We start from the raw sequence: 26,416 nt of genomic DNA on the forward strand, positions 1-26,416 counted from the left end.
AGATGGTGCTAGTGCCATGTTTCTGATTATCTGGCCTCCTTGAGAGTCTCTGCCCTCTCTAGTGGTTTGGGAAACTAAATACATCGCTTTTCCATAACCAATCAAGTAGTTTGTTATTTCCATGTCATTTTATTCTTAATGATTAACATATCAAATTCTGATTTAAAATTTTAGAGTAGCTTCATAAATCATCCATCTGTACTTAAATATGAGTTTTTTTGTTTTGCTTTGTTTTTTCCTGTCCTTGCTATAAATTACCTATGAATTAGCTGATCATTTCTCTAGCAGCTATTGACCTACAGCGTTAGCTTTTGCAGCTCATATCCCTTTAATGGAGCCAGTGCTGGGGATCTGCATGTCCATCTTCTGCTTCTCAATGTTCTTCTTTCCTAATCTTCATAAGTTCCCTAATAGCCATGTTGACATGGGGCCCTCTTAATGTTTGTTTACCACCTTTTAACCATTAGTTTGTATAGTAACTCCTCATTATGCAACACTGCATCTGTTAGCTTTAAATACTACATATGCGATTTGCTTATATTATTTAGCTTTTGTCGACTCCAGAAATCCAGGAGCCATAGATGATCTACTTAACTCCATTACCTTATCACCAACTCAACCCAGTGTCTTCAGAACAATGTAAACTTCACAGCAAAAATCTGAACACACAGCAAGATAGTTCACCCATATGAAGTTCAACTCAAGAAAATAGCTTGGGAAGGGGCAGACCTAGATGCAGGGCAGCACCTTGCATTGGTCACAACTGCTCATTTCCTTGGCTCCTTCTGTGAACCCCGAGGGTCTTCCATTGGCTCTCTCTAAACATGTCCCCAACCTCAGGAAGCCATCCCTGCCATTGCTTTCACAATCCCTGTGGTTGTAGGTCACTCCTAAATCTATACTCTAATTCCCATAGTTCAGTCTTCCTGCTTGATGTCTCCCACAAATCTCTTAAAACCCAGCATGTGGGAAAGTGACACAACTCCTCCACCAGTTCCTCCTCACTTTTTCATTTCTATTCATGACTTCACTATTTTCCCAGGTACCCATTTTTGAAACTGAAAAGAACATCTCTTTATGACCCCTTATTCTTGGCAAGATGTTTACTAGTAGGGTTTCTTCCCATTGTCTTTTTTCAGTTTCTTCCTCTGCCTCACCTATTTCCTCTCATCTGAATGACTGCAATATCCCCCTATTTTCCTGGCTTTGTCTTCTCTTCCATGTATCTCTTGTTGTCAATAGCATTTTACTTTCTAGAGCACTTTTCTCTTTGCCTGTCTCACAAAGACCTTCACTGGCACATTTCTTGCTTCTGAGTTGAGCACCAACTCTACAACCATTGTCGATTCTGTCCATAATATGGGCATGGGGGAACTTCTAGTCTGATCCTCTACAATGTGCTCAGCTCCACCCAGACAGCCACAGAGCATCTTGCTGAGTATGTTCAGTACTTCCCATTTCAACGCCTTTGTTCTGGCAGTTTCTCTCATGGGCAGCATCTACCATCCACTCCATTTAAAGTTTGCCCTTAAGAGTTCATCTTATACCATCCATTCAATCAACCCTTTCCTACTTCCCCTAATCTGTAGTTATCACCTCTCTTTTACACCCCATTGAGTATCCATATTCTGTATTTATACTATCTATTGCAATGTTTTTGTGTTTTGAATATTTTTCTGTCTCCTCTCCTATGTTTTAACTTGTGGTCACGGATCCTGTATAATTCAATCTGTCAGCTATGCAGAGTCACCGTAAAATAGGAAACATAATGATGAAAAGCACAGACTTTTGGAATCTAATAGTCTTAAGTAATTTCACTTATTCCTTATGTGCTAGTTAAGCAGTTGCTTAACTTCTCTGAACCTCGATACCATCTATAAAATCGGTGTATTAAGAGTGCCTGCCTTAAGTCTTATCACAAGCATTGAAAAAGAGATACTGCACATACGGTGCTTAGCATAGGGCCTGACATATGGTAACTGTGCGAAGCATGCATATGCTTGTCAGTATTATTTTTATAGTCATAGTACAAAGTTAATGTGCAGCAGGCTTACTTGACTAAATTGAAGGAGAACTTCTAGATATGACAAAGATAAGCAGGGGAAAATATTATATTAAATAAGAGCCCAAAGTAAAACCTGTGTTAGAGAAGAGGCGCTCATGCACAGAAGTGTTCAACTGTGCACCCCCAGGCCTCACACAAGGCCAGTTAATGGGCAGGTGCTTAATAATTGCTGGTTGTGTTCGTAATTAACTAAGAAGGTGCCATATTTGTATGGTGATCATGAAGACAGACAGTAAAGGAAGCTCATTGTCAACCGACTGGTGTGTGGCTGCTATGATTCATGCTGTGATAGCAAATTGGCCTGGTTCTGTGTCTGCAGCTCAGGCAGACTGTCTTCTAATGACTTTAATGGAGCGTTTGCTGCAGGTGGGTTTAAGTCGACTTATCATCAAAGCACATGGCAGAGAGAGAATACATTTCTGAAAACACACTTTGTCCGTTCCCAAGTACAGATTCACATAATACTAGGTACAGCTTAATCAGATCTTTGGGACAAAATGAACAACAACGATATGGTAATAGTAGGTTCAGTCAGTGCACTTGCATTAAGAGCTTTTCCCTGGGTACTTTAAGAAAAAAAAGTTATATGAAAAACAAAAAGTAATGGGATTTGCAGACAGAAATCTGTGTTTAAATGGCATTAAGGCTGCGGTTCAAATCAACAAAAGCCAGGAAATCCAAAGTTAACCTTTATCCAGACTGTTATGCCATTTTTTCCAACTCTGTATGTGCCTGTGAGCAGTCCTCCCTTTGAATTTCCTGGCTCTGGCAACCCACAAGTCGCTTTGAATTACAGTCCTCTAGGTCTGCTATTTAATGGGACTATACCCTGAGGATATATGCTTACTTGCAAATGCTTTTATGTGTAGTCACTGTAAATCTAGGAGCCATGAACTGGTGGTGATGGGTTTTTTCTTCAAGTTCCTGAGATCCCCACGTATGCTGAAAGCAGTCCTGCCTTATATCTAGGTAGAAGGACTTCAGTATATCATTTGTGTTGCTAACGCTGATAAAGTTTCATATGACAGCTTATGTGCCACAGTTATCATTCGAATGCATGTTTAAATGTTGCTTTTCTCTTTTTCCACCAGACACGGCGATGACTTGATTGTAACGCCTTTTGCCCAGGTATGTATCATGCTGGCCCTCGCTCTCTCTCCCTTCATCTCTGGGTGTAGTTTCTAAGCGTGGCTTCTGAATGCTCCCATTTATCTCCTTTTGTTTCTAAACATTTGAAACCTTTATCTTCTAGGTCCTCGCCAGCTTGAGAAGTGTGAGAAACAACTTCACTCTACTGACAAACCTTCATGGAACATCCAACAAGTAAGCATGGACTTTTTGTGGAATTAGGAATCCCTTTCATAGAGGCAAAACCACTGAATAGCACTTAAAAACGAACAAAAAACTATTTCATGGAAATTTGCCACCCAAGCTAATTTAAGATACAGGATGAAATTTTAAAATAAGATGGAGTACCATAAAATTTTAGAACTGGTAAAATGTTAGAAATTCGTCTGGATCTTATTTGCCTCTGTACCTTTAACAAATGAAAGCATGAAATGAGAATTTTGTTGACTGTTATATTTACTACTTTGGAAAGTATGAATACTTAGCAGTAATGGCAAAAAATTCTATTTAAATTCTTTTGGAATAATTATTAATGAATCCAGAGATTCAACTTCAAATTAAAAATACCAAAAAGTTCAAGTCCAACTAGCCTATATTTTGATAATATGTAAACAAGTTCATGCAATTTGATTATCTTCTTCTTTCCCCTCAACTGACTACATAAACATGGTCATTTCAGTGAACCTTGGTCCCCTCATCTGTAAAATTGAGGGTTTGAACTTGATATTCCTACAGGAACTTTCTCTTCTGAAATCATGTCAACCTGTTTGTCTAAATGCTATGAAGTTCACTATCCAGTATTTTTTAAGGTCATCATAGGGCTCACAAGGTCACAGAATCATGTTCATGTTCCTGGAATAGGAGGGCTGAAGGAGACCTTTGAAGCCATTTATTCAACCTCTTTGTTTTTCAGGAGGAGAAACCCAGACTTCCACATCATAGGTTATAGACATACTAGGGCCAAATCCTGAATATCCTGATTTTTCCAGCCAGTGCTGGCTATAGAACACCGTGTCTTTTAGTCTTTGTGAAATTATTCATCAACCCTCTATTTTGCTTTTATCCACCTTTTCATGGAGTGGAGTTGTTAAAGGTGAGAGGAGACCCTGCTTTGAAAGCTTACTTTTTATTTCATTGTTCTGTAATTTGTTACAGAACCTCCTGTGGGAGCTCTACATAACCCAGTGGAATCTTTCCCAACAATGTTCTCCCCTCTAAACTATTGCCCAAACTGCCACCAGAGTGACTGTTCTCACGTACTATCTGACCACATCCCTCTCCAGCTTGAGGCATTTCCACGGCTCACTCTTGTCATTCAGATAAAGTTTAACTGTGGACACTTGGCACCCAAGGCACCTCATATCCAGCTCAAATTAGTTTGATGGATAGTTATTTGGGTTTATATTTGATGCAATATGCATGAAAGCTAGAGACTTGCCAGCCTCTTTTGCCATGGTACTCCCTGTTTCGTCATTTATTAAATAATTCACCCAACAAGTATTTATTTATCCATGAATATATATTTATTTAAGAAATATGTATTGCCCAGCTGGCGTGGCTCAGTGGTTGAGCGTCGACCTATGAACCAGGAGGTCATGGTTCGATTCCTGGTCAGAGCACATGCCTGAGTTGTGGGCTTGATCCCCAGTGTGGGGTGTGCAGGAGGCAGCCAATCAATGATTCTCTCTCATCATTGATATTTCTATCTCTTTCTCCCTCTCCCTTCCTCTCTGAAATCAATAAAAATATATATTTTTTAAAAGAAATATTTATTGAGCACCCACTTTGTACAAGTCATTGGTGATACAATAGTGACACCAAAACATGCAAGTTCTCTGCCCCTTCAGGGCTTTCATTGTAGTAGGAAATCATACCGTGCTGAACAGTCAGACCAGGTCTCACATGGGATCACATTCTAACAATTATGGTCTGCTTGTTCTCTTCATGTTCTGTTCTCCACCCTGATTCTGGCCTACTGTTCTCTCTTCCTAAAATCTCTCTCTCTTCCTGCCAGTGATTGTCTAGCTAAATCCTGCTTGGTTTTTATAGCTTGTCTCTAGAATCACCTTCACCAGGGTGCTCTCCCTGACTCCACCAAGCCAGGCTGAGCACCCCTCAGTGTTCCCAGAACACTCTGCAAACCTTAGGGATCTCTGTCCACCACTGGACAATGTGCCCCTTGAGAATTACAATTACTTTTTCTTGAATTTCCAAGAATTAGCAGAATGCCTGACACATAGTGAGTGCCTTATAAATATTTATCATACATATGAGTTCTCACTAAATAATTATCTGAGAAAGACCACCAATTGTTTAGAAAATTACTTTTTCAGAAGTGATGCCTTTCCTTTTTCTACCTTTTTTCTTTTTAGAATACAGCCTTTAGGGCCATACTTACTGGCTTTATAACCCAATTCTATGGCTTGAAAATTATGTGACTTGGGCAAATGAACCTTTACATTTCAGTTTCCCAGTCAGTAAAATAGTGTTGTTCTGAGGATTAAATGAGTTGACACTTGTAAAGCATTTATAACATCACATAGTAGATGTTCAATAAATGTGAGCTATTATAATTGACTAGAGGCCCAGTGCATGAAATCTGTGCATCTGCCAGCTGCCGGTTGGGTACTTCCTCCCTTCCCCTGGCTGGCCCCGCCCCCTAGACAAACTCCCAGACAACTCCCAGTCGAAGGGACAATTTGCATACTATGCTGTTATTATACAGGATAGTTATATTTCTCTCCCAAATTCCAGAAATAAAGTAACACTATAGGGTTTCACATTCATTATCTCGGTTTCAATCACCATAAATGAAATTCATGACAGATATTGTTGCCCCCACTCTGTGGATAAAGAAACAAAGCTTAGGGAGATTAAATGACTTGTGCAAGAACATACCACTTCTCGTGAATAGCAGAGTCATACTTGAAACCTGATATCCTGACTCTCATTGCAGAGGTCTTTCCATTCACTACCCCTATTAAGTCTTCTGGGTTATGAGAAGAAATTTCTGAAGGCTTTGGAACAGAGAGTCATTTAAGAAGAACTTACAAATAGATGAAGGTCAGAGAGCTTGAAGTCAGAGACATGAGCTATGAGAGTGTTTTCAGGAATTAAAGTATGAGGAGTGAAGCCCTGGGCCAAGATGATGAAGGTTGTAATTAGGGAAGAAGGAATCAATAAATACACTTCCCAAAGGCTTCCTAGCAGATCATGACTCAAGATCACTACATTAAATAGCTCCAAGGAGTTAAGGCTGGGGGGGGGTGTAGGGGGGATCAGAGTACGGTATCAGAGGGATGTTTGATTTTCAGTTACTAGTTTGTTAGCACGGAGCTTAGATGTTCTTAGTATTGTTCATAGTCTACCAATGAGCATAAACATTGCTGATTAATAGACTATGTCAGCTGAAACTGCTTTCTTGAGAATCAGGTTTTTCTATAGTCTTGGGTGTTTTGGGCCACATAAATCTTCAGGAACTGAGTACCCTTAGACTGAAATTGCCATATTCAGAGCTCACCAAGGGCTCATTCTCTGACTGAGGACCACCCCCCAAAATCATGGCCCTTTGTATCATCTTGGGTTCCAACGAAACCACACTCACTAAATAAAATAGATTTCCAGCTGTACGATCTTTGTGAATGATCTTTCTTGAATCCATACCCATATTTGTACAGAGTTGATTGTTTCATTTTCAAGTACCTCCTTGAAATCAACATCAACCAACAGAAGTTCAACGCAGGGTCCATAATGCATTATGTTCTATTCTTAGATAGTCAATATTCTCAAACAGATAAAGAAAACCTAATATCCACCAGGGATAGGTCCACTGTCCTGAGCGTTCCCCGACCCCCTTGCCCCACAGATATACTTATCCTAACAACTGAACACGTAAGATTCATGGAACTCAGAAATTGTTCTCTGGGATATTTGACTTGGGTTCCAGAGTGCTACCCCTTGCCTTTGATGTAACATTTAAGCAATAATGTGTTTTTGGAGTGGTTTTCATGAGATATCTGGAGTGTAGTTTATTATATGAAAAGGAACTCCCACATAGAACTCTACTTCTCCTAAGTCAAGATTTCCTTTATCTTTTGGCTCTTTGCTCTGCCTGAAAGCATTCCAGTGTCTGTCTGAGCTTTACCACCCAAAGGGTGAACGTCTCAGTGTTCCTCTTGAGGTGATTTCCTTGCACTTCCATGAAATGTTCCACTGAGGAATGCTTGATTGGGCCTGTGTTTCTTGGCTTCACATTAAAACTTACATTTCCTTTGTCCAGGAGTTAATTTTGAAAATATAGCCTTCAATTAGAGTTGTTAATTTAGGTAGATGTTTCTAAAGCATTTACTGCCTTCAAACAGGCTGTGGAGAAATCACATGTGTGAGTGAGAGTGCCTGCCATTCGGCAGTCTGGGGGCCAGCGGGTAGGGCTGGGAGCAAAGAGGTGTCCCCATGATTCAACGGTCTCACTAGCCTCCCAGATATTACAGTGGCTATCAGGAAATCATGTGACAGCTCTGCAGTAACATTCTTCCAGGGCATAATTCAATCGGCATGTATGCAATCTTTGAGAAAGAATTAATAAGCACTTAATTTTTTTCTCAGTGTATATCTGAAGTTTCTTTCATTGCCTTATGTACTTTGGCACGGGATTGAAATTAGCTGAGAATAATAAAATTTTGAACATTCAGAGTTGGAAAGAACCTAGCCAAATTTCCTTAGCGTAAGTGAGGAAATGTATGTAAAACCCCTCACACAGGACCCAGCACATTGTAAATTCGCCGTAAATGTTAGCTGCTGCCGGCTCTCCCCAAGTGGGGAAGAAACTGAGAGGTGCAGTGGGTTGCCTATGGCTATACAGTTGGAAGGAGCCAGAGCCAGGATTAGGAACCCTGTCTTCTTATTCATAGTTCAGTTCTTTCTCAGCTGTACTATTCGGGGCTGCAAAGTATTCATTGCTAGGGCCACATTCTCTACTAATATCACTGCCTTCAGCAACTCAGGCATATCACTTCTTAAGGTTCTTCCATAAGTTAGGGATCATTGGAAACTGAGCAGCCAATGCCATTTCCTTCTGGCACTTGCTGTTTTCTAATTGGCGCTCTCGTGTCTTCTAAGCCATCATGCAGCTTCCAGAAGCCATCTAAAATGTATCGAGTTCACTCATTTAAAATGTATGAGCCACTTCTTTGTACCGAGTCTCAGGGATAAACCAAAGAAGCACGGCTCTTGCCTTTTCACAGCTTCCAGTGGTTCTCAACCTTCCTAATGCCTCGACCCTTTAATACAGTTCCTCATGTTGTGGTGACCCCCAACCATAAAATTATTTTCGTTGCTACTTCATAACTGTAATGTTGCTACTGTTATGAATCGTAATGTAAATATCTGATATGCAGGATGTATTTAGGCGACCCCTGTGAAAGGGTCGTTCGACCCCCAAAGGGGGTCACGACCCACAGGTTGAGAACCGCTGGGACACACTGATGCTTATCAGAATTAACAACTCTGAGTGAGAGCTATAGTTTTTAAATTAACTCCCAGGGCAAAGCAATTAATGTAATTCCTGTAATTTTCAACAAGTCATTGGGAGAATTCAGTGCTATGAGTAGCCATGCTATTAAGAAAGCAGAAATTTCCAACACTTACGGTCTTTTAGTTCATCCCTTTTACAAAAGCCTTCGTTGGAATTCAGGAAGATAGGTAAAATAAAATTATTGTAAACATATATTAATCTAATGAATATATAATGAATACCTGCATCATGCCTACTATTTTGCTGATTCGAAGGTTACAGAGATGAACAAGATTCAATCTTTGCTTAAATGTCTTACAGGTGAGCGGAGGAGACAGCCAGGAAAATGGGAATTAGGATCTAGCAGGAGTAGTGCTCTGATGGGGCGAGCATGGGGAACTACAAGTAGCACAGAGACTGAACTCAGGAGGGAAGGCTCCTCCAAGGAGGTGATGCCTGAGGGAAGCCCCGGAATATGAGGAGTTGGCCACTTAACGAGGAGGGGAAAGTGTTCAGCTGATCTAAACATATGCAAGGGCCCAACAACATGAGTGCAGGCTGTATATGAGAAAAAGCCAGTGGTATGTAGAACCAAGATCTACAGGAAAAAGGGAAGCAGATAAAACGTTCATGTGGATCCTGCCATCAATGGGCCATTGATTAGTGGTGGGAATAATATGTGCTCATATGAGTTGTAACACGAGGTACAAATAAAGCACCATGGGAGATTAGAGGGAAGATCATACTTAGCTAAGAGGGTGACATCTGTTGGAGAAGGTGGCATTTGATCTTTCGAAGTACGATTCTGACACCAGTTTTTGTTGTATGGGTTTTTCTCCCCATACATCAGAGCAATTCTCCATGAAACCAGCTGGGCATCCCATTATTCAACTCAATTCTCACACTATTTACCTGGAGATAGTGTCAGATCCTACAAGTTAAGGGCTCAGTCCTCCAAACTGCCTCTACCCCACATTTCAGATGCCAATCACAAATCCAGGTTGTTACCTGTGCTTCTAACCTAGTGGCTGTAGATTCAAGGTTCCAATCACTCCCTCTTTGGGTTTGATTAATTTGTTAAAATGGCTCACACAAAAAATCTTTACTTACTAGATTACTGGTTTATTAGAAAAGGATATAACTTGGGAATAGCCAGATGGGGAAACCTGCGTAGGACAAGGTATGTGGGAAGGAGCACAGAGCTCCCATGCTCTCTGAGCCTGACAGTCTCCACATGTTCACCAACCCAGTGCCTTTGGGGTTTTATGAAGACTTCAATACAAAGGCATGATTGATTAAATCCTTGGCCATTGGTGACTGAACACAATCTCCAAGCCCTTTCCCTTCCCCTGAAGTCCAGGGCAGGGCTGAAATTTCCAACTCTCAAATCACAAGATTGGTTCCTCTGACATCCAGTCTCAGGGATTTTCCAAAAGTCGTCTCATTAACATAACAAAAGACACCTTGGTCAAGCTTCTCATTTAGGAAATTCCAGGGGGCAACAGGAGGAAGACCACCAGATTTATATTTCTTACTATACATCATAGAAACCTAGATGGTATTTAGAAGTGTGAGCTTGTGCAGGGAGAGCTTTCTTCTCAGAGGAATGGCTGAACAGTGTCAGGAAGATGGACAGCACATGGCCAAGGTCAAAGAAGTGATGACATTTGGCCTTGGCGATGTCTGAGTTAGTCCATTCATTCATTCATTCATTCAACAACTATTTACTGAGTGCTTGGCATATGAAAGACCACTCTGGGTTTTCGGGATCCAGTAGTGAACATGTTGTTCCCTGCCTGCATAAAGTTTACATTAAATTAAGGCATTCTATATTGAACACCAATTGGACAGTGCCTATTTTAATTACAATTTTAGAGCTACTAAGGTGAAGAACAAGATGGCGTGGTTTGAAATGAAATGTCAGGCAGGGAGGAATCCTGGGAGATAAACTGGGAAAAGCATGTTGAGAACAAAGAGCAAAGAGCTTTGAACGCCAGGTTAAGGAGTTTGACATTTAATCTCTTAATTTTCCTGAAAAGCAGCCCTCAGTTTCAGTGCAGGTGTTAGCAGCCATGGAGAGTGCATGCATTTTGGATTCTGAAAGACTTAGCTTTGAATCCCAATCATGCCACAGAGGGATTAAAAGCACCTTTCCTAGGATCACCTCGCTAATCAATGTGATAGATGTGAACCCTGTCCGCCAGACCCTGCAGCTATCAGGTATAGTTACCTAGAAACCAGATTGCCCCTAAGGGACCAAAACTGAATTTGGAGCAGTTAATAACAAACTAGGAAAATAACTATGATAACTATGTGTTCACATCTATAGGGAGACCTTCCCTTCGCAATACCTTTGCAAATCCATTCACTATCATTTAGAAGTTGGCCTTAATCCAAAACCTGCCTGTACATCAGAATTCGCAGAGAAGTAAAAAATTACAGATGGCCATCCCAGACATACTGAAGTAGACTCTCCAGGGACAGAAAGGGATTCATAATTTTTACAGCTGTACGAGTCAGACGTCATCCATGTTTAGAGACCCACTGGCCTAGGGTCCCACTCTCCTGCTCCTTGCTAATATCCTGTTGCTCTTTAGTGGGACAGAGTCCTCTGTACCAGTGGTTCTGAAAATGTGATTCAAGACCAGCAACATTAGCACCTGGGCACTAGTCAGAAATGCAAACACGCAAGCCCACCCCCAGCCTACTGAATCAGAAAACTGGAGGTAGACCCAGCAATGTCTCAAACCTCCAGGGGATCCGAGGCACTCTACATTTTAAAAGCCATTGCTCTGTACTATTTCTGGGAGGTTCTCCGGCAATGCATTGGGAGAGTCTGGCAGTTCTGCAAAACATGAGAAGGACGGTGAAAGCAGCAAAATCGGGGGTGAAAGCAGCAAAATCGGGGGGTCATGGGGATATAAAGAAGAAACAGAAACACAAGAAAGAAAAGGAGAAGCAGGCCCAGTGTTTGTGGGCCATGAGTTGGTTTGCTTGTTTCATTTGACTCTTGACATCAGCAGGTTTGTTATGCTGTAGAATAATGCCCAGTCTCTCCATGAAAAGGCCGCTCCATAAATTAAGCCACCTGAATTACCATTCCTGGTAGCTGTGTGACCTGGGGCGCACAACTGGAAACCTGGACTGATTGGTCTCTAAGGGCTCCTCTGGCTATAACTTTCTACAGCACAGCCCGAAGGAGCTGGGATTCACTCTTACATTTGGAACCATTCCTGAGCAAGGATATCCTCTCCTGTGGGCCTCCTGAAACAGGGAAACTGAAAACAGAGGAGCTGGCGAGGGACCTGGGGTAAAGGACTTCCTTCCTGGAGTGTTGGCCGCCCAGGAGGCTGTGCAGAGGGAAATTCCAGGCCATCTGGATGTGAGAGAATTGCAGTCATTTACGCATGTTACAGGAGCCTGCCTTCCGGAGAAAGCATTATGTCACTTGATAGCTCATTGTGACCTGGAAAACTCCCCAGAGATCCTGGGGAGGCAGGGAGAGGATATTCAGACAAAGGCTCAGGTCTTCTTTTCTCTCTGTCTCCACAGGAGGTCCCCAGCTGCTAGCCAGCCTCCTGTCTCCAGAGTCAACCTGCAAGGTAAGCCATGCCATGGCCTCTCTCCGTGTTACAATAATGAGTGTGCCTCTCCTGCTGAACCTTTTGGGGAAATAATAGCATTTGTTTGCATACCATGGCCCTCAAAAGTAAGGCTCTTGCTGACTTTTTTGAAAAGCATACTGGAGCTTGACTTCATTCCATGTGAATCTGAGTGAAAAGCAGTATTAAATGGTTTTCCCATCGGATGTATGCCCAGACTTCCAGAATGTGGTGGAAGAGTGGTAACGCTGCTTCCCAGAAGAAGAACAGTATTGATAGTGCAACTTGACCTCAGCTTGCTGACCCCAGTGAACTCCAGGAGAGCTGACCTCACAGGCCCTGAGGTGCCCTCACGTTGACCCGAGAGCCCCACAGCCTATGCTAGTGGCTTCCTCTTAGCGTCAACCAGAGATCCCCTTTGAATATGCATTCCTTCCAGGTGTGAAACCAAAGGCTCTTTCTAGGTCACAAATCATTTCTTTTGGAGGTCATCCAATTTTCCTTCTCACAGGTGTTGTTTTAAAGAAACCTAACCTCTCATCTTTCAGGGCTGCGCCAATAAGTTTCACGTAGAGTAGAGAGCTGTGTGTGGAAAGGAAGGGCCATCTTGAAGGGACAGCATGGAGATGTACTGAACTTAAATTCTTGTTGACGTAAGACATAACCAGTTAGGTGACATTTTTTAAAGTGCAAAATGGAGTTTTGCCCCTCGACTGACCCCAGTAGCATAGCAGTGGTCTTGAGTAAAACCACAGGAGAAGCAAGTGAGATGAGCTCATAGTGAGGTCACCTAACACTACCCGCTGCCTCGCGCACCTCTGTGCACCAGCAGTGCTGTTCCCTTCGCTTCACACGCAGGATCTTCCCTCCTGCATGTTCTGTTGTGTTCTCTTGCTGGTATCATGGCCACAGGAGAATGGAAATAACACAAGCGCCCAACTTTTAAAAGAAGGGAACAAAGGCAATAGGTTCTGTTGGTGTGTTGGCTTCTGAAATAGTTATGGTATATGCTTTAAAAATATTTTTATGAGAAAAAGATCGAGAACAAGAAGAAAAGTGAAAAAGGAAGAGATTAGGAAGAGTTTACCTCTAGAGCGTCATGATATGAAGTAGAGAGAAGAAATAGTACTGTATCCACAGACTTCAAGAACCTGGCGTGCGGATGGACTGTTTCTTTAGAAGTTTATAAAGAGAAACTAGATAGAGTGTTTTAACATAATACTGGTGTTACATACTTGGAGATCAAAGGGGGTGGTTTTGAAACTATCATTTCGTCATTCTGGCCTACCAGTGAGACTCCTTTGCTCACATTTCTGTTAGCCAAATTTACGGAAGGGCGCCCTGACTTTGAGTCAGTTTGAACATTTAAACTATGTTTTCTTCCTTTTGTGATAAACACTGACAAACATTAGGAGAGATGTGATATTTATTATCCTATAAAGTAGCTCATTAACCAGAGATGCTGTTGGAAAGATCATTTTGTGATTATTGGCACAGTAACTGCAGTTTGGCAACTAGAGTCTTTTGCTGAGTTCTCCTAAAACAATGGAGCAAAGAAATGACAATACCACTTAGGCAATTTGTTTTTGTCTGTCTTTGTGGCAAACTTCAAAAATCCTGGCTTTTCGTTGGGAAGAGAATATAGTGATATCCAATTATTACATAATTACAGGTTTCAAAATCGTAACGCTTAAATGCGGTCAGAAAAGGAAGGAGGACACACACAGACATCCTGTGTTTTGTTCTTATTATCAGCTTAAATGAGTCAGGCAGATTTTTCCTGTTATTTTAATATTTATCAGCATATGACAAAGAGGTGTGTTTAAATAGAAACTTTGAAGGAGAATGAAAAATAAGTGGCTTGGAGCAAACAGCCCTAAAATGTCGAGTGCTGCTTTAAAAGGTGATTTTTCATGATAGTCAGATCAGGTGTTGATTTATCAGCACTGAATCTTCACGTATTTGAATTGAGATCTAAGATAAAAGATACAAGAAACGCACAATAATTTACTCAGTTTTAGCAATAATCCACTTTGTTAGGAAAGCCTGAAATAACTGTATTCTTCTATAAAGAGACAGAGAGGGAGAAAAAGAGAAAAGGCAAGTCTCTTTAAAAGGCATTTTTAAATGCATCTAAATGAAGGCAGTACAATTCATTTTAAAAACTAATTGTCAGAAACCATGGTTAAATTGGTACATTTGCTCTTACAAATTGATCATTAACTAGGATAATTCTTGGGGGAAATTAAAGCAAATTTCTCAGTCTGCAGTACTTTTCTTTTTACGGTTTAACCAAAATTATCCTTTTTAGCTCTCGTGGTCCAACACAAATGTCCCTCCTTTGCTAAGACATCCTAATTTTTTTAGAAAATTGCTGTGCTCGCTCCCTTTGTGTGTTTTGGCAACAGTTCCATCTAAGATATTCTGTAGTTCATGGCTTATATGTCTCGGCCATCGGAGCTTTTGGAAGGCAGTGGCTGTCCCTTATTCATTTCTGAATCATTCAATATGCTTTACTATTTTCACATAGTAGGAAGACAGTATATGTTGACTTGACCAGGAGAACTACATAAAGTTTGGGTACTTTATCTTAAGAAAAATGCTATAAGTTACAATTTAATATGAGTCAATATTTTTATATCTATCGCTATGAAAAATATTCAGTTGTGTGTGTGTTTTTACTATTTAATGTCAGTTATTGAATTTAAGTTAAAAGAGGTTTAAATACACTTTATAACTGTTAAATATATTAGTGTGGTCATATAGGTTTTAAGCAAAAATAGTTAAATCTAAAAAACTGGCATTTTGCACTTTGAGTAGGAAAGCCAGAAGAAAGTAAGAAAGAATTTAAAACCCAGAAAGTAGAGCAAAGTGGAAATCCTACACCCTCAAGTTAAAGAGAAAGGTGCAGAAGTCTTGCTGCCGGCTGTGGAGTTTAGTGAGCATCTCAATTTTTATCACATTTTGCCTTTTCACAAGTATGAATTCCAGGCTTTCTCTACATGATGCTTAGGGGGAAAAAATAGGACAGAAGAAAGAACATTCCAAAAGAAGGCACAAGAAATGGATTCAGTCATCTATACACACTCAAAGTAGATAATTGAATTGATTCTCAATATTTCAGGCTCCCAAACTACTTTCAACAGAAAAAAAATCAGATAATTAAAGAAAATCAGTGTGAGTATGTGCACGAGAGTGAGTGTGTGAAAGTGTGTATGTGGTATGTGTGTGTGGGGGGGTGTGTGTAGGATAGTTGCTCCACTTCATGCAGCCATCCTGTCTAGCCCTTGCTTTTGCATTTCAGTAGTGATTATAGGTGTGTCATGAAAGTGAGAATTTACCGAAACGGTAAATTATCAAGTGTTCATTGCCTTTACAGAATGATTTTTTCGCATGACATAGGATTAGAGAAGCACTTCCTTTAATGGCTAGCTCTTCTGATTCACATAAATGTGACTTGATTTGTAATATGTGTCATACATATATACAACCTCACAGCAGCCGAATTGATGTGTAAGAGGGAGGTTCTATACTAATTTTCTTATTTCAAAATTTACCAATGAATATATTGAGCAAGAGCACCACCCATGTAACAGATCAGCTGCTATGAAGAACAATAAGTCCATGGGACATTGCAAACCATGTCACAAAGATGACTAGAGAATTTCCCTGAGGACTTCAGATCAAACCACTGCAAACCCAAGGTCTCTACCAGCCTGTGTATCCTAAGCTGTGGTTGATGGTGGTTTTCAACTCCAGCCAATTCAATGTATTTCAGGAAAAGCCTGTGTGTGGAGAAATAGGACAAGATACTATAAGGCTTTCCAGCGAGTCTGAAATAGGTTGGCTTAAGTGAAAAACAGACTTAATAATTTTTTAGTGCTCATGGGAATCTATTTCTTCTATTAAGTGTCCAGGCCATTCTGGGGAGGAAAGGACACTTTAGTGGTTGAGAAAACAGAAGAAGAGGCTTTCTCCTAGGAAGGAACTCAATATGAGTTCAGTATGAGTTCCTTCCGTATCTTTACCTTGATTGTGACATTCTTCTGGAGTTCCTGGGAGTATGACAGATGCAGGGTCTGTTGGAGGAGTGGACAAAGGGCTCAGTGAGTTATCTGGGATTCTGAGAAATTCACAAAGTCATGACATTGATTCAGTTCTCAGAGCTGCCGGGGCCGAGGATGAGAGATGAACCGTGTGTGCGCGAGGGAAGGGCTCTCTGAGAACCACGGCCCTGGCCTGAGAGCTGAGCTGTGTCAGATGCCTGGAAATGAAGCCCGGCGCGAGCAGGACATTTGCTTCGTTTGTGCATTAAGCAAGAACTGTCAGGCAGGATTGCAAAACTTATGGACAAATACAAATAAAATCAATCCTGTTACCAAAGGCTGTGGCCACTCATGATAAAGAGAAGAGAAGGGATTGGAGGGGATTGCAAAAAAGAAAGAAAGAGAGAAAAAAATCTAGAAATATCAGATTATTTTTTTTTCTTCCTTTATCTGAATGTCCTGTGGCCTAAATTATTTGTATAATTGCTTTAATTAGTCACCTTGAGTGTTTAGGCAACTTGCATGCATAACAATAAGGCAAATGCACTAGAAGAGCCCCAGTCATTCTGAGACTAATTCCCAAATGGTTGTTTTGTAAGAATTGCTTTTGTCTAAAATAACCTTCTTGTGAATGTTTACCCAAAAGCATCAACACTGAGCTATTTATAATGATTTGCAATTATTTCGTATAGGTCTAAAATTAAGCATGGGTAGTTGCAAAAACATTGACAAGTCAACTAAAATACAAATAGTTAAAATGTTACCCTCGAACAAACATTGCCAAAAATAAAGCCCTGCTCATTAACGGTTATTTCGCCAGTTCAAAATTAATTTCTAAATTTAGTATGAATGTTTCTTCGTATTAAATAAAACCACTGAGACCTGCAGCAGCTAATCTCTCACTTGCTGCCTAAAGAGTGGAGTTCGTTCCGTGTTGACTCCACTTCGGGTTTTTGTACTGCTGAGAAACCCCATCCACCCCCCTCCCCTGAAAGTTGGAATCATGCATGTTAGTAAGTATTTCAGTTATGCTATTGACGTCAATGGAGTCATTAAATAGATTGCTGGCTCTCCCAGAGGCAAGTCACTGCCAGGGACCTAGATACAGACACTTTTTTTTTTCTTTACAAAGACAACCATCAGGTTTTGCTAAAGCAGTAAGCCAGAGAAAGGGAAAAGTTTATTCTGTAGCTGACCTATCTCCAAACAGTTTCTTTCTTTCTTTTGCATTTTAGTTCCGGCCTTTCTTTCTCTTTGGCTACAGTAGGCTCAGGCAGATGCCCAGATATAGTTGCCTCAATGTTTTATGTGCAGAAGGGTGACCCCCCAACTTTTAAACAGGCTCCTTACCTTTAGCTCTACACAGCCCATCTCAATGTTTATTTGGTGGCATAAATTGTCTAGGCAAATCACTATTGTCTGCCAGTAAGGCGTGTTTGATCTATAGTTCCTGGAATAAACAGTTTCTTCCAAACACACACACGCACACACATACCCCACAAGCACGCAGTTTTGTCTGTTCGCCTCTGTGTGGCTTATAGCTTAGCCCCTCATCTATGAATCAGCCTTTATGCAGCCTGCACTGTGCTGCGGCACCAGGGCTCTGAAGCAGAGGGTGGAGGAGGAGGCTGGGAAGAAAGATTCACTTCTCTCAGCTGCCTCATCTGCAGAGCTGGGGCAGGAGGCTGCCCACGTGCCTGTGTCCTCCCAAACCCGCGCTGTGCCTGCCTCAAGCCCGGTCATGCAGCTCCCAGGCGTGTCAGAGGGAGCCTTCGGGAAACAGCTGCCTCTTTCTGGATGTTCCTGACAGCTCTATGTACCTGGGCAGCCCCAGGAGTCAGAGCCAGAGATCCACCGCACACCTGGACTCCTGCCTCCCAGGCTCAGAGCTAGGAAGCCAGCTTGAATAGACAGCTTTCTTCAAATCTGGTTGCCAGAATCCGCCATGCAGGCTTTAGCACGCATCTCCGTTTCCAACCCCTATTCCTTTACTCCCTGCACTTCTGCACTTCCTTACCAGTAAGTATATATAAACACTCCAGGTACCCGGCCCCTTTGGGAACCCCTTTTGGTTCATCTGGAGGCCCACACCCAGCCCCTCTTCACCACTGCTCCTTATCCCATATTCCTGGCTTTGGGCAGTGGCTTCATCATCCACCCTTTTATCTCTCTCTTCCCTTCCCACAGCCCATTCTTGTAGTGATGATTTATTTTGTTTCTTAGTTGGCTATCCTTTGCCTGCAGGAGACGATCCCTACTTCCTATCAGATATGCAAAGTCCTCCAGAATTTTGCTCCCAATTCCTCCTTTGTCCTCATCTCACACTTGATCCCTGTCCCCACGTACAGCTGATGGCTGAGGTGCACTGAACATCCTGTCCCTCCGATGTGCCAGGCCCGTCTTGCTGTCCTGCCGTTGTGCGTGCTGTTCCTTCTGCCGGGGCTGCTCTTTCCCAAAAATGCGGCTCAGATATTCAGCTCAGGGATTTTTTTTTACACTGTCACTGTGAACAAGTTCTTTATATTCGCTGATTCTCGGATTCTGGAGTCAGGATTTAACTAAATATATAGTCTCAATCTAGGGCCTGATATGTAGTATCTGCTTAGGAAATACTAGTTCCTTTAACAATTCTCATCTGGAAAGTGCATTCTTTTATACCTCAAGACTCAGCGTGTTTGTCATCTTCTGGGTGTGTTCCCTGCAATGCATCCAAAATTACTCTCGACTATTATCTTAATTCTTATCTGAATCATTGCACTTGTCACATTATGCTGTATTTACTTGTTTAATTTTATTTCTTTCTACAGTAAGAGTGCCCCAACTTCTAGTACTAACCCTCTTTTTGAAATGTGTTTCCAACTTATAGCATATGACCTGGAAGACAATCAATACCCAATAAGTGTTTATTAAATGAACAAATTCAAATGAGCACATGCCTATGTCTAAAACAGAAATGGAAAGGAATGGAGGCTTATGTTAGACTTTTTTTAAGGCTTGTCTAAATAACTTCTAGTGCTTCAGCACATGCATGGAACTGACATCCCTGGCTAATCTTGACTACATGTGACTTTTCTTCACTTGAAATGAACTCTTTATTATCTACTAGAGGCCTGGTGCACAAAATTTGTGCAGGGTAGGGTCCCTAGGCCTGGCCGGCGATCAGGGCCGATCAGGTTCCCCTCCTCCCCGCCTCCTTACCTCCCCGCCTCCTTACCTCCCCACCTCCTAGCCTCCTCCTTCCCTCACTCCCTCAGCGCCCCACCACTGCCGCTGGTCGCCCACCATGTTCCACGCTGCCCCCTGGTGGTCAGCGCACGTCATAGTGAGCAATCGAACTCCCAGTCTCCCAGTCGAACTGCCAAGGGGACACTTTGCATATTAGCCTTTTATATATATAGATAGATAGATAGATTACCTTCAGGAAGAAGTGGCAGTGTTAAAAGAAATGTGGGGAGGGGGGGACACAAAGAGACTAAATGTGACTAGCTTATCACACTATCTGATGCTTTAGTGTCTATCACAGTGCCTGGCACAAAGTAGGTACTCAATTAGAATTGAGTTGAATTGGATTGGGCTGGGAATCCTGAGTCAATCCTTTAGACAAGTTACTTCTCTGAGACTCATTTTTCTTATCTGAAAAGTGGGCATTTTAGTATCCTATCTCATAAGATTGCTGTGAGGACTAAATGAGAAAAGCTATGTGTATAGTGGTTAAGAGTGAAGACCCTGGAGCCAGACTCCCTCTTTCAAATACCAGCTCCACCACTATGTGACTTTAGTAAATTTCTTAACCTCTCCATGTCCCAACTACATCATCTCCAACACTGGGATGGAAACTGTACATGTCTCCTATGTTGGTTGTAAGGCTTAACTATACAAACATATATACTAGTAAAGCACCTAGAATCGCTCCTGGCACTTAGAAAATGTCAATGTTAGTATTGGTATTAGTTGTGTTATACAACATGCATCCCATAGCACCCAGCACATAGCAGGTGGTCAGTGTGTGATATCTTAGAGCCCAGGCCTGCTGGTATCATTGGGGAACTGAAACAAAGCCCAGTGAGGTCTGTCTAAAGGTTCTGATCTATTTCCCTTCCATAGTTATACAAACTAGAAGGCAATCTTTCTTTCACTTTTAAGATTATTTTTTCATGAAACCATAAGAATCTGCTTATACGGAAATAGACTTGAAACTGAAGGTAGCATTCTCCAGGACATACAGGAAAATCTAAGGGAGCTGGAGGGAGAATGGAGCTGATACCAAGTGTAAGAGTGCAAATAAGAATGCCCCATTTGGATTCTGATAAACTAGATCTTGGTTAACTGAGAGTTTTCTTTTGCAAAAGCCTGAGAGGACTTCCCTTTATAAAATATAATAATTACAGCCTTGCCACTCATTGCACGTGTACTTCAATGCAATATACAGGGCTTGGCACACACCTGCACAGCCACAGGCTTTTCAGCCCAGGGAGCTCAGCAGAGAGGAGCAGCAGGAGCTGACGCAGAGCTTCTCTTTAGAGAGAAGGCAAAACCTACTCCCAGCAGAGTCAGCCTCGGGGAGGTCTCTGACTCTTTGGGGAAATACTCTGATGCCCTCTCTCAATTACTTCTGGGAAGGGAAGCCACACTCATCCCCACCTACCCACTTTTCTTCTCTTTATTGTGAGGGAGGGAGATGGAAAGGTCAGGGTTGACTGAGAGAAGAATGGATATGGACGTTGGGAGATGAAGGAGGAAGGAAGAGGACCATCTAAGTTCCCTTTTCTGCCTCCTGCGTCCCCACGACCACATGATCCTGGGGGCAGGGTGAATGCTGCTCGCTTGCTTCTGGTCATCCCCGGCCAGGACTTTATGGAGTTGCCTCCAGAGCTGTTCTCAGAAGCCAGGGGCATTTCAGGGAACAGCCTTCCACCACCATAGAGAAGAGAAACAATGCAGGGACTATCCCTTGAACTAGAGAATAGGCAACAGAACTCACCAGATCTTTTTCTTAGTTTATTGTCTTGACTTACTCCCAGTTTGTTGACAATGACCAAAAAGCGTAATCCCTCTGAGTTTTGTGTACTTTTCCAGCCCCCTCTTTGGCTGTGTGCATGGAGTGAGCTGCGGCCTCGGTGATTCTCCGAACTGGAGCCGGTTTGATCATGCAGTCTTTGCCCCTGCCCCCTCAGTTGTACTTTGGGCTTCACATTTCCAGGGTCCAGTCTGGCTAGTACTGCTGGTCTAGTAAACTGGTGCTTTCCAGAGCCCTACATGCCTGCCCCTGATTGCAGGAGGGGAAAAGAGCCGGCAGTTCTTCAACTCCTAGCACTCTGATAGGCCCTCTGGATACTTTATCTCACTTCATTCTCTCAACTACACTGTTTTGCAGCATTAGAAAAGGAGGCTCAGGGGATGTATGGGGCTTACTCAAGACCACACAGTTAGTAAGTGATAAAGTCAGAACTGAAACCTAGATCTGTGTTTCTTGAAAACTCATGCTCTTTCCTCTAGTCTAGACCACACTGCCCCTGCCTCCACTCCCTTATAAACCTCAGCTGTTATAACTGACGGAAAAGGAGGTGGTGAGCTTTTCACAACATGAGTGCAAACAAGGGCACTGAGTTTTCTACAGTCTAAATAATTACTAGATAATAGAGAATTTCCTTCCATTCCTCTCTCAGCTATCCATTTTATTGTAATTAGTAAGAAAATGTACAAGTCTTGAGAGAAGTATGTCTCATCCATGTCCATTAAGGACTGATTCATTTATTTGATAAACACTTATTAAGTGCCAACTATGTATGAGCCACTGTGTTAGACACTGGAGACACAATGATGAAGAGAATGAATTCAGACTCTGACCTTGAGGAGCCTACAACCCAGGAAATATTAAATGAATAAATACATGACTTCACCTTTGATCATGGTAATGAAGAAAAATACAATATTGCCTCACCTTTTCACCTGTAAAAATGGGACTAATATTGGTACTTACCATTAGGATTGTTGTAATATTTAAAACTAGAGGTGCACGAATTCATGCATGGGTGGGGTCCACGGGAGGTTGGCTGTGGGACCACACTGATCAGGGAGCAGCTCCTGCATTGAGCATCTGCCCCCTGGTGGTCAGTGCACATCCTAGAGGCTGGACGTTTGGTCGACCGGTTGTAACAGTCACTTAGGCTTTTATATATATAGATAAGTTATTATATGTAAAGCATTTAGAACCCTGCCTACCATCTAGTGTTATTTAATGTTTACTCCAATTATTATTATAATTAATTATTATTGGGATTAATGTAGCTTAGGGGTCAGGGAAGATTTTGGTAAATGACCTTGAACTTGAGACCGAAACACTGAGTAGGGGTTGGGTGGGTAGAGACAGTAACTAACTCTCACCTATAAGGTACTGCAGCCAGAGACCTGCATTGATAAGAGTGGCGGAGAGGGGCAAGGCCATAGGAGTTGAGAAGCCAGATTGAGCAGAGCATTTTTAGGCCATAGTAGAACACATAGCTTTTAGCCTAAATTTGGGGGGAGGAGGGCATTAAAAGATTTTGAGTAGATCGATATGATCTGATTTAAATTTTAAATACAGCACTTCTCCAGGGGCCACAAATCTGGATTAGTGGCACCTCCCTGTGCTCCCCAGCGCCTGTGCTTTTTCCATCATGACCCTCAGAATCCGCCCCTTCCGTCTGTCCACCTTCACGGTGAAGAAGTCAAGCTCTGGAGCCAGACTGTCTGAGTGTAGTTCTGGCTCTATTCCTCTCTGTAGGATTGTGCCCAAGTAATTCAACATCTCTGGGCCTTGATTTCCTCATATGGACAATGGGGTAATAATAGAACCTTTGGCATAGAATTGTATGAAAGCTAAATTAGTTAATGTATGTAATGTGTTTAGAACAATGGCCAGCACGCAGAAAGCACTAGATAAATCTGAATCGTTTGTTTTTAATGTATTGTAACTGCCTGTTTCCACCATTAGATTGTATGCTCGGTGCCTGGCATACAAATTATATTTTGGAGAAAGAATGAATAACAAAAGAGAGGTGATGGTAGTGCATCGAATTGCACGTAAAAGGAGAGAAAGATCACTGTCCTATTCGTGGGAAAATGGACTTCCGTGTGTCAGGGGTAGATTCTGATAAGGAGGACTTTGCTTCTGGGACAGAAATGGAATGACTTCGCAGCTGCCCTGCTGCTCAGCTTTGGGGAACTTGAAACAACAATTTGTTTCAAAACCTGTAATGCCAATCTGGATCACCATCTGCACAAAAAGAAAATTGGGCTGATGAAAGAGCTGTTTCATTCTCTTAGGCTATATGACTCTCTCTCTAGGAGGCAAAGGCTACATCGCTGGAGTTCTCCATGTGCTGGCTTTGGAAGGATAGTCCCACCAAAAGAACCAGCTGTGACTTCCTTTCCATCCCTGCATTGCCAGTAGAGGCTCACGCTAAGAGAGGCTCAGTTCTGTGAAGTAAACACTCACCTTAAGTGAGGCATTGGGAGAAGCTTTCCATGTCTTTGTACAGTGGGGAAGACAGGCAGTCAGAGGCAACAACTCCTTCATATCTCCAGGCAGAGTGCCACGCCCTGACAATGAGCCCTTCAGCTCTCTAAGCATGCCAGTTCTAAGCCATGTGTGTGCACACATGTGCATGCTGGCTCATTTAGTTTTTATCCCGGGGAAAATAGGGTTCTTCCATGCTTTTTGTCAACACAATAGGGCTCTGTTTTCGCTGACCTTATTTTCGATTGTTTCTTCATCTCCAGTTTAACCAGTTTCTCTCTCTTCATCCAACTCTGATGGGCCTCTCTCTCCATGCCCCTCAAACTTCCAAACCACCTCACCTATAGTCCTCTTCACGTGACTCAAAAGCTTACCTATGAAGAGCCTCCTACAATTAGTCCTGACTGTTGTAATAACTTCACACTCGATTGACATTCCTGGACTATTCATGAAACAGCATCATAGTTCTTTATGCCATGAGTATTAGTTCTTCCTACCTTATGTATTCATTTGTTCGGGGTTTTTTGTGTGTATTCCTTAAGCTACAATTTTTATTATAGCCTGTCCCTGAGCCAATGGGAAAGGGAAGTACTAGTGTGAATAAGATGCAAGATCTGATCTTGAGATTGCAACATCTGGAAATAAGATTCTAGAGCAAAAGCTACGTGAAGGTAAGGATCATAGCAGTCAGGATTCTCTAGAGCAGTGGTTCTCAACCTTCCTAATGCCGTGACCCTTTAATACAGTTCCTCATGTTGTGGTGACCCCCAATTTCATTGTTACGAATTGAACATAATTAAAGCATAGTGATTAATCACAAAAACAATATGTAATTATATATGTGTTTTCCGATGGTCTTAGGCGACCCCTGTGAAAGGGTCGTTCGACCCCCAAAGGGGTCACGACCCACAGGTTGAGAACCGCTGCTCTAGAGACACAGAGCCAGTGGGAGACTATAAATATATATGTACGTATGATTTACTTTAAGGATTTGGCTCACACCGTTGTGGGGGCCAGCAAGTTTGAAACCTATAGAGCAGACTGGAAGACTACAGTCATGAAGCAGAATCTGTTGTGTTTTTTTGTGTGTTTTTTTGAGAAAACTCAGTTTTTGCTCTTAAGATCTTCAACTGATTGGATGATGCCCACCAACACTAAAGGTAATCTCTGTTACCTAAAGTACACTGATGGTAAACGTTAACCACATCTATCACAGCAACACATAAAATTAATCAACACACAAAACCAAACAACAAACAAACAAAACAAAACAAAAAAAATCCTGTCTTGGGAATCAGACCACAATTAATGCTCAGCTCTAATACAAATAAAATATAGAAGATTCAGGAAAATAAAAGTCTATATATTCCTTCTTAGTAAGTGAGACTTTACTTCAAAACATGCTAAAATAATCATTCCTTCCAGCTCACAGAATTGTTTTGAAAACCATATAGTATCTTTGAAAGACCAGAAGGGCAACTTGTTGACATTCTGAGCAGCCTAACAGTACCCAGGAATTGGCAGCACGTCTGCTAGACAAGTTGGTGACATCACAAATGCATCACCATTCTTGTTTTGTTTTGTTTTTAATATATTTTTTATTGATTTCAGAGAAGAAGGGAGAGGGAGAGAGAGAAAGAAACATCAAAGAGGAAAGAGATTCATTGACCTCCTGCATGCCCCCTACTGGGGATTAAGTCCGAAAACGGGGCATGTGCCCCTGGTTCAAACACTGAGCCATGGCAGCTGGGCTGCATTGCCATTCTTCTCACCATTGTCTCTACAGAGTAGCCATGAGAGGCAAGTGCTGCAGCTTTACAAGAAGGCTGGTCAATTTGTACCCCATGTTGGAGACCATAATTGATTATTTTAAACTCAATTGGGAGAAATATCTCAAAAATAGATTAATTTCTGGCCCAAAATATCTTGCAGGGAGGGATAAGAGTGAAGTGGAATCCTCTTTATGTATGTTGCTTATTTCCATAGAATGGAAATTTGAATGCCACCCTGATTCAACAGGTCATCCTTGAGTCTTTCCTTCTCAAGGTTGAATTTTTAAACTTCCTGCATCTCAGTAAAATCCTGGGGCAATCTAACCCAAAGGCACCTGGCTCCTCTAACTGCCTCTAGCCTGGAATATCTTAGATCTGTGATCCTGCCTTCAAGGTGCAATTTCTTCCTTACCTTCATTTATCTTTTGATAAAGAACTACCCTCAGTGAATTATTGAACTGAACCTACTGTTGATACTTTCTGGAATGTAAGGAATTAGCTTCTCACCATTGTCTTTCCCCCCAAATCTCAGCTTTCCGTCAGGTCTTGGGTAACTTGTTTAACTTGAGTTATAGAAACACTCATGTCTATCTCCTCTTTTTCTGCAGCAGGGGAATGCGCTTCTATTCCGTTTCCCCCTCAAGTGTCTGTAGAGGGAATTCACTCTTGTCCTTAGCAGGAAACGGTGTTGGGGAAACATTCCTTCTTGATCACTCTGAGCTGCCAGAGCCCAGAGCAGAGGCAGGTTATAGTGGGTGGAACTCACAGGAGAGGTGTTTGCCTCGGTGAGCCA

At 41.9% G+C, this 26,416-nt stretch overlaps 1 protein-coding gene and 1 long non-coding RNA gene across 2 annotated transcripts in view; one reads left to right on the forward strand and one right to left on the reverse strand.

Annotated features, from left to right (window-relative positions):
* Positions 1–26,416, forward strand: part of PDE4B (phosphodiesterase 4B) — a 341,369-nt gene that overhangs the window by 222,472 nt on the left and 92,481 nt on the right. The window contains exons 3-5 of the mRNA XM_006089790.3: positions 3,157–3,193; positions 3,318–3,388; positions 12,258–12,307. Coding sequence (XP_006089852.1) covers positions 3,157–3,193; positions 3,318–3,388; positions 12,258–12,307 — 158 coding nt within the window. The remainder of the gene's footprint in view (positions 1–3,156; positions 3,194–3,317; positions 3,389–12,257; positions 12,308–26,416) is intronic.
* On the reverse strand, positions 14,099–19,066 carry LOC111826253. The gene is made up of 3 exons (XR_002829540.1): positions 17,704–19,066; positions 16,336–16,386; positions 14,099–14,281 (listed from the first exon to the last, which is right to left on the reverse strand). It is a non-coding gene; the product is annotated as an uncharacterized LOC111826253 (long non-coding RNA).

The sequence above is a fragment of the Myotis lucifugus genome, unplaced genomic scaffold (genome assembly GCF_000147115.1).
Source record: "Myotis lucifugus unplaced genomic scaffold, Myoluc2.0 scaffold_63, whole genome shotgun sequence".
Taxonomy (NCBI): Eukaryota; Metazoa; Chordata; class Mammalia; order Chiroptera; family Vespertilionidae; genus Myotis; species Myotis lucifugus.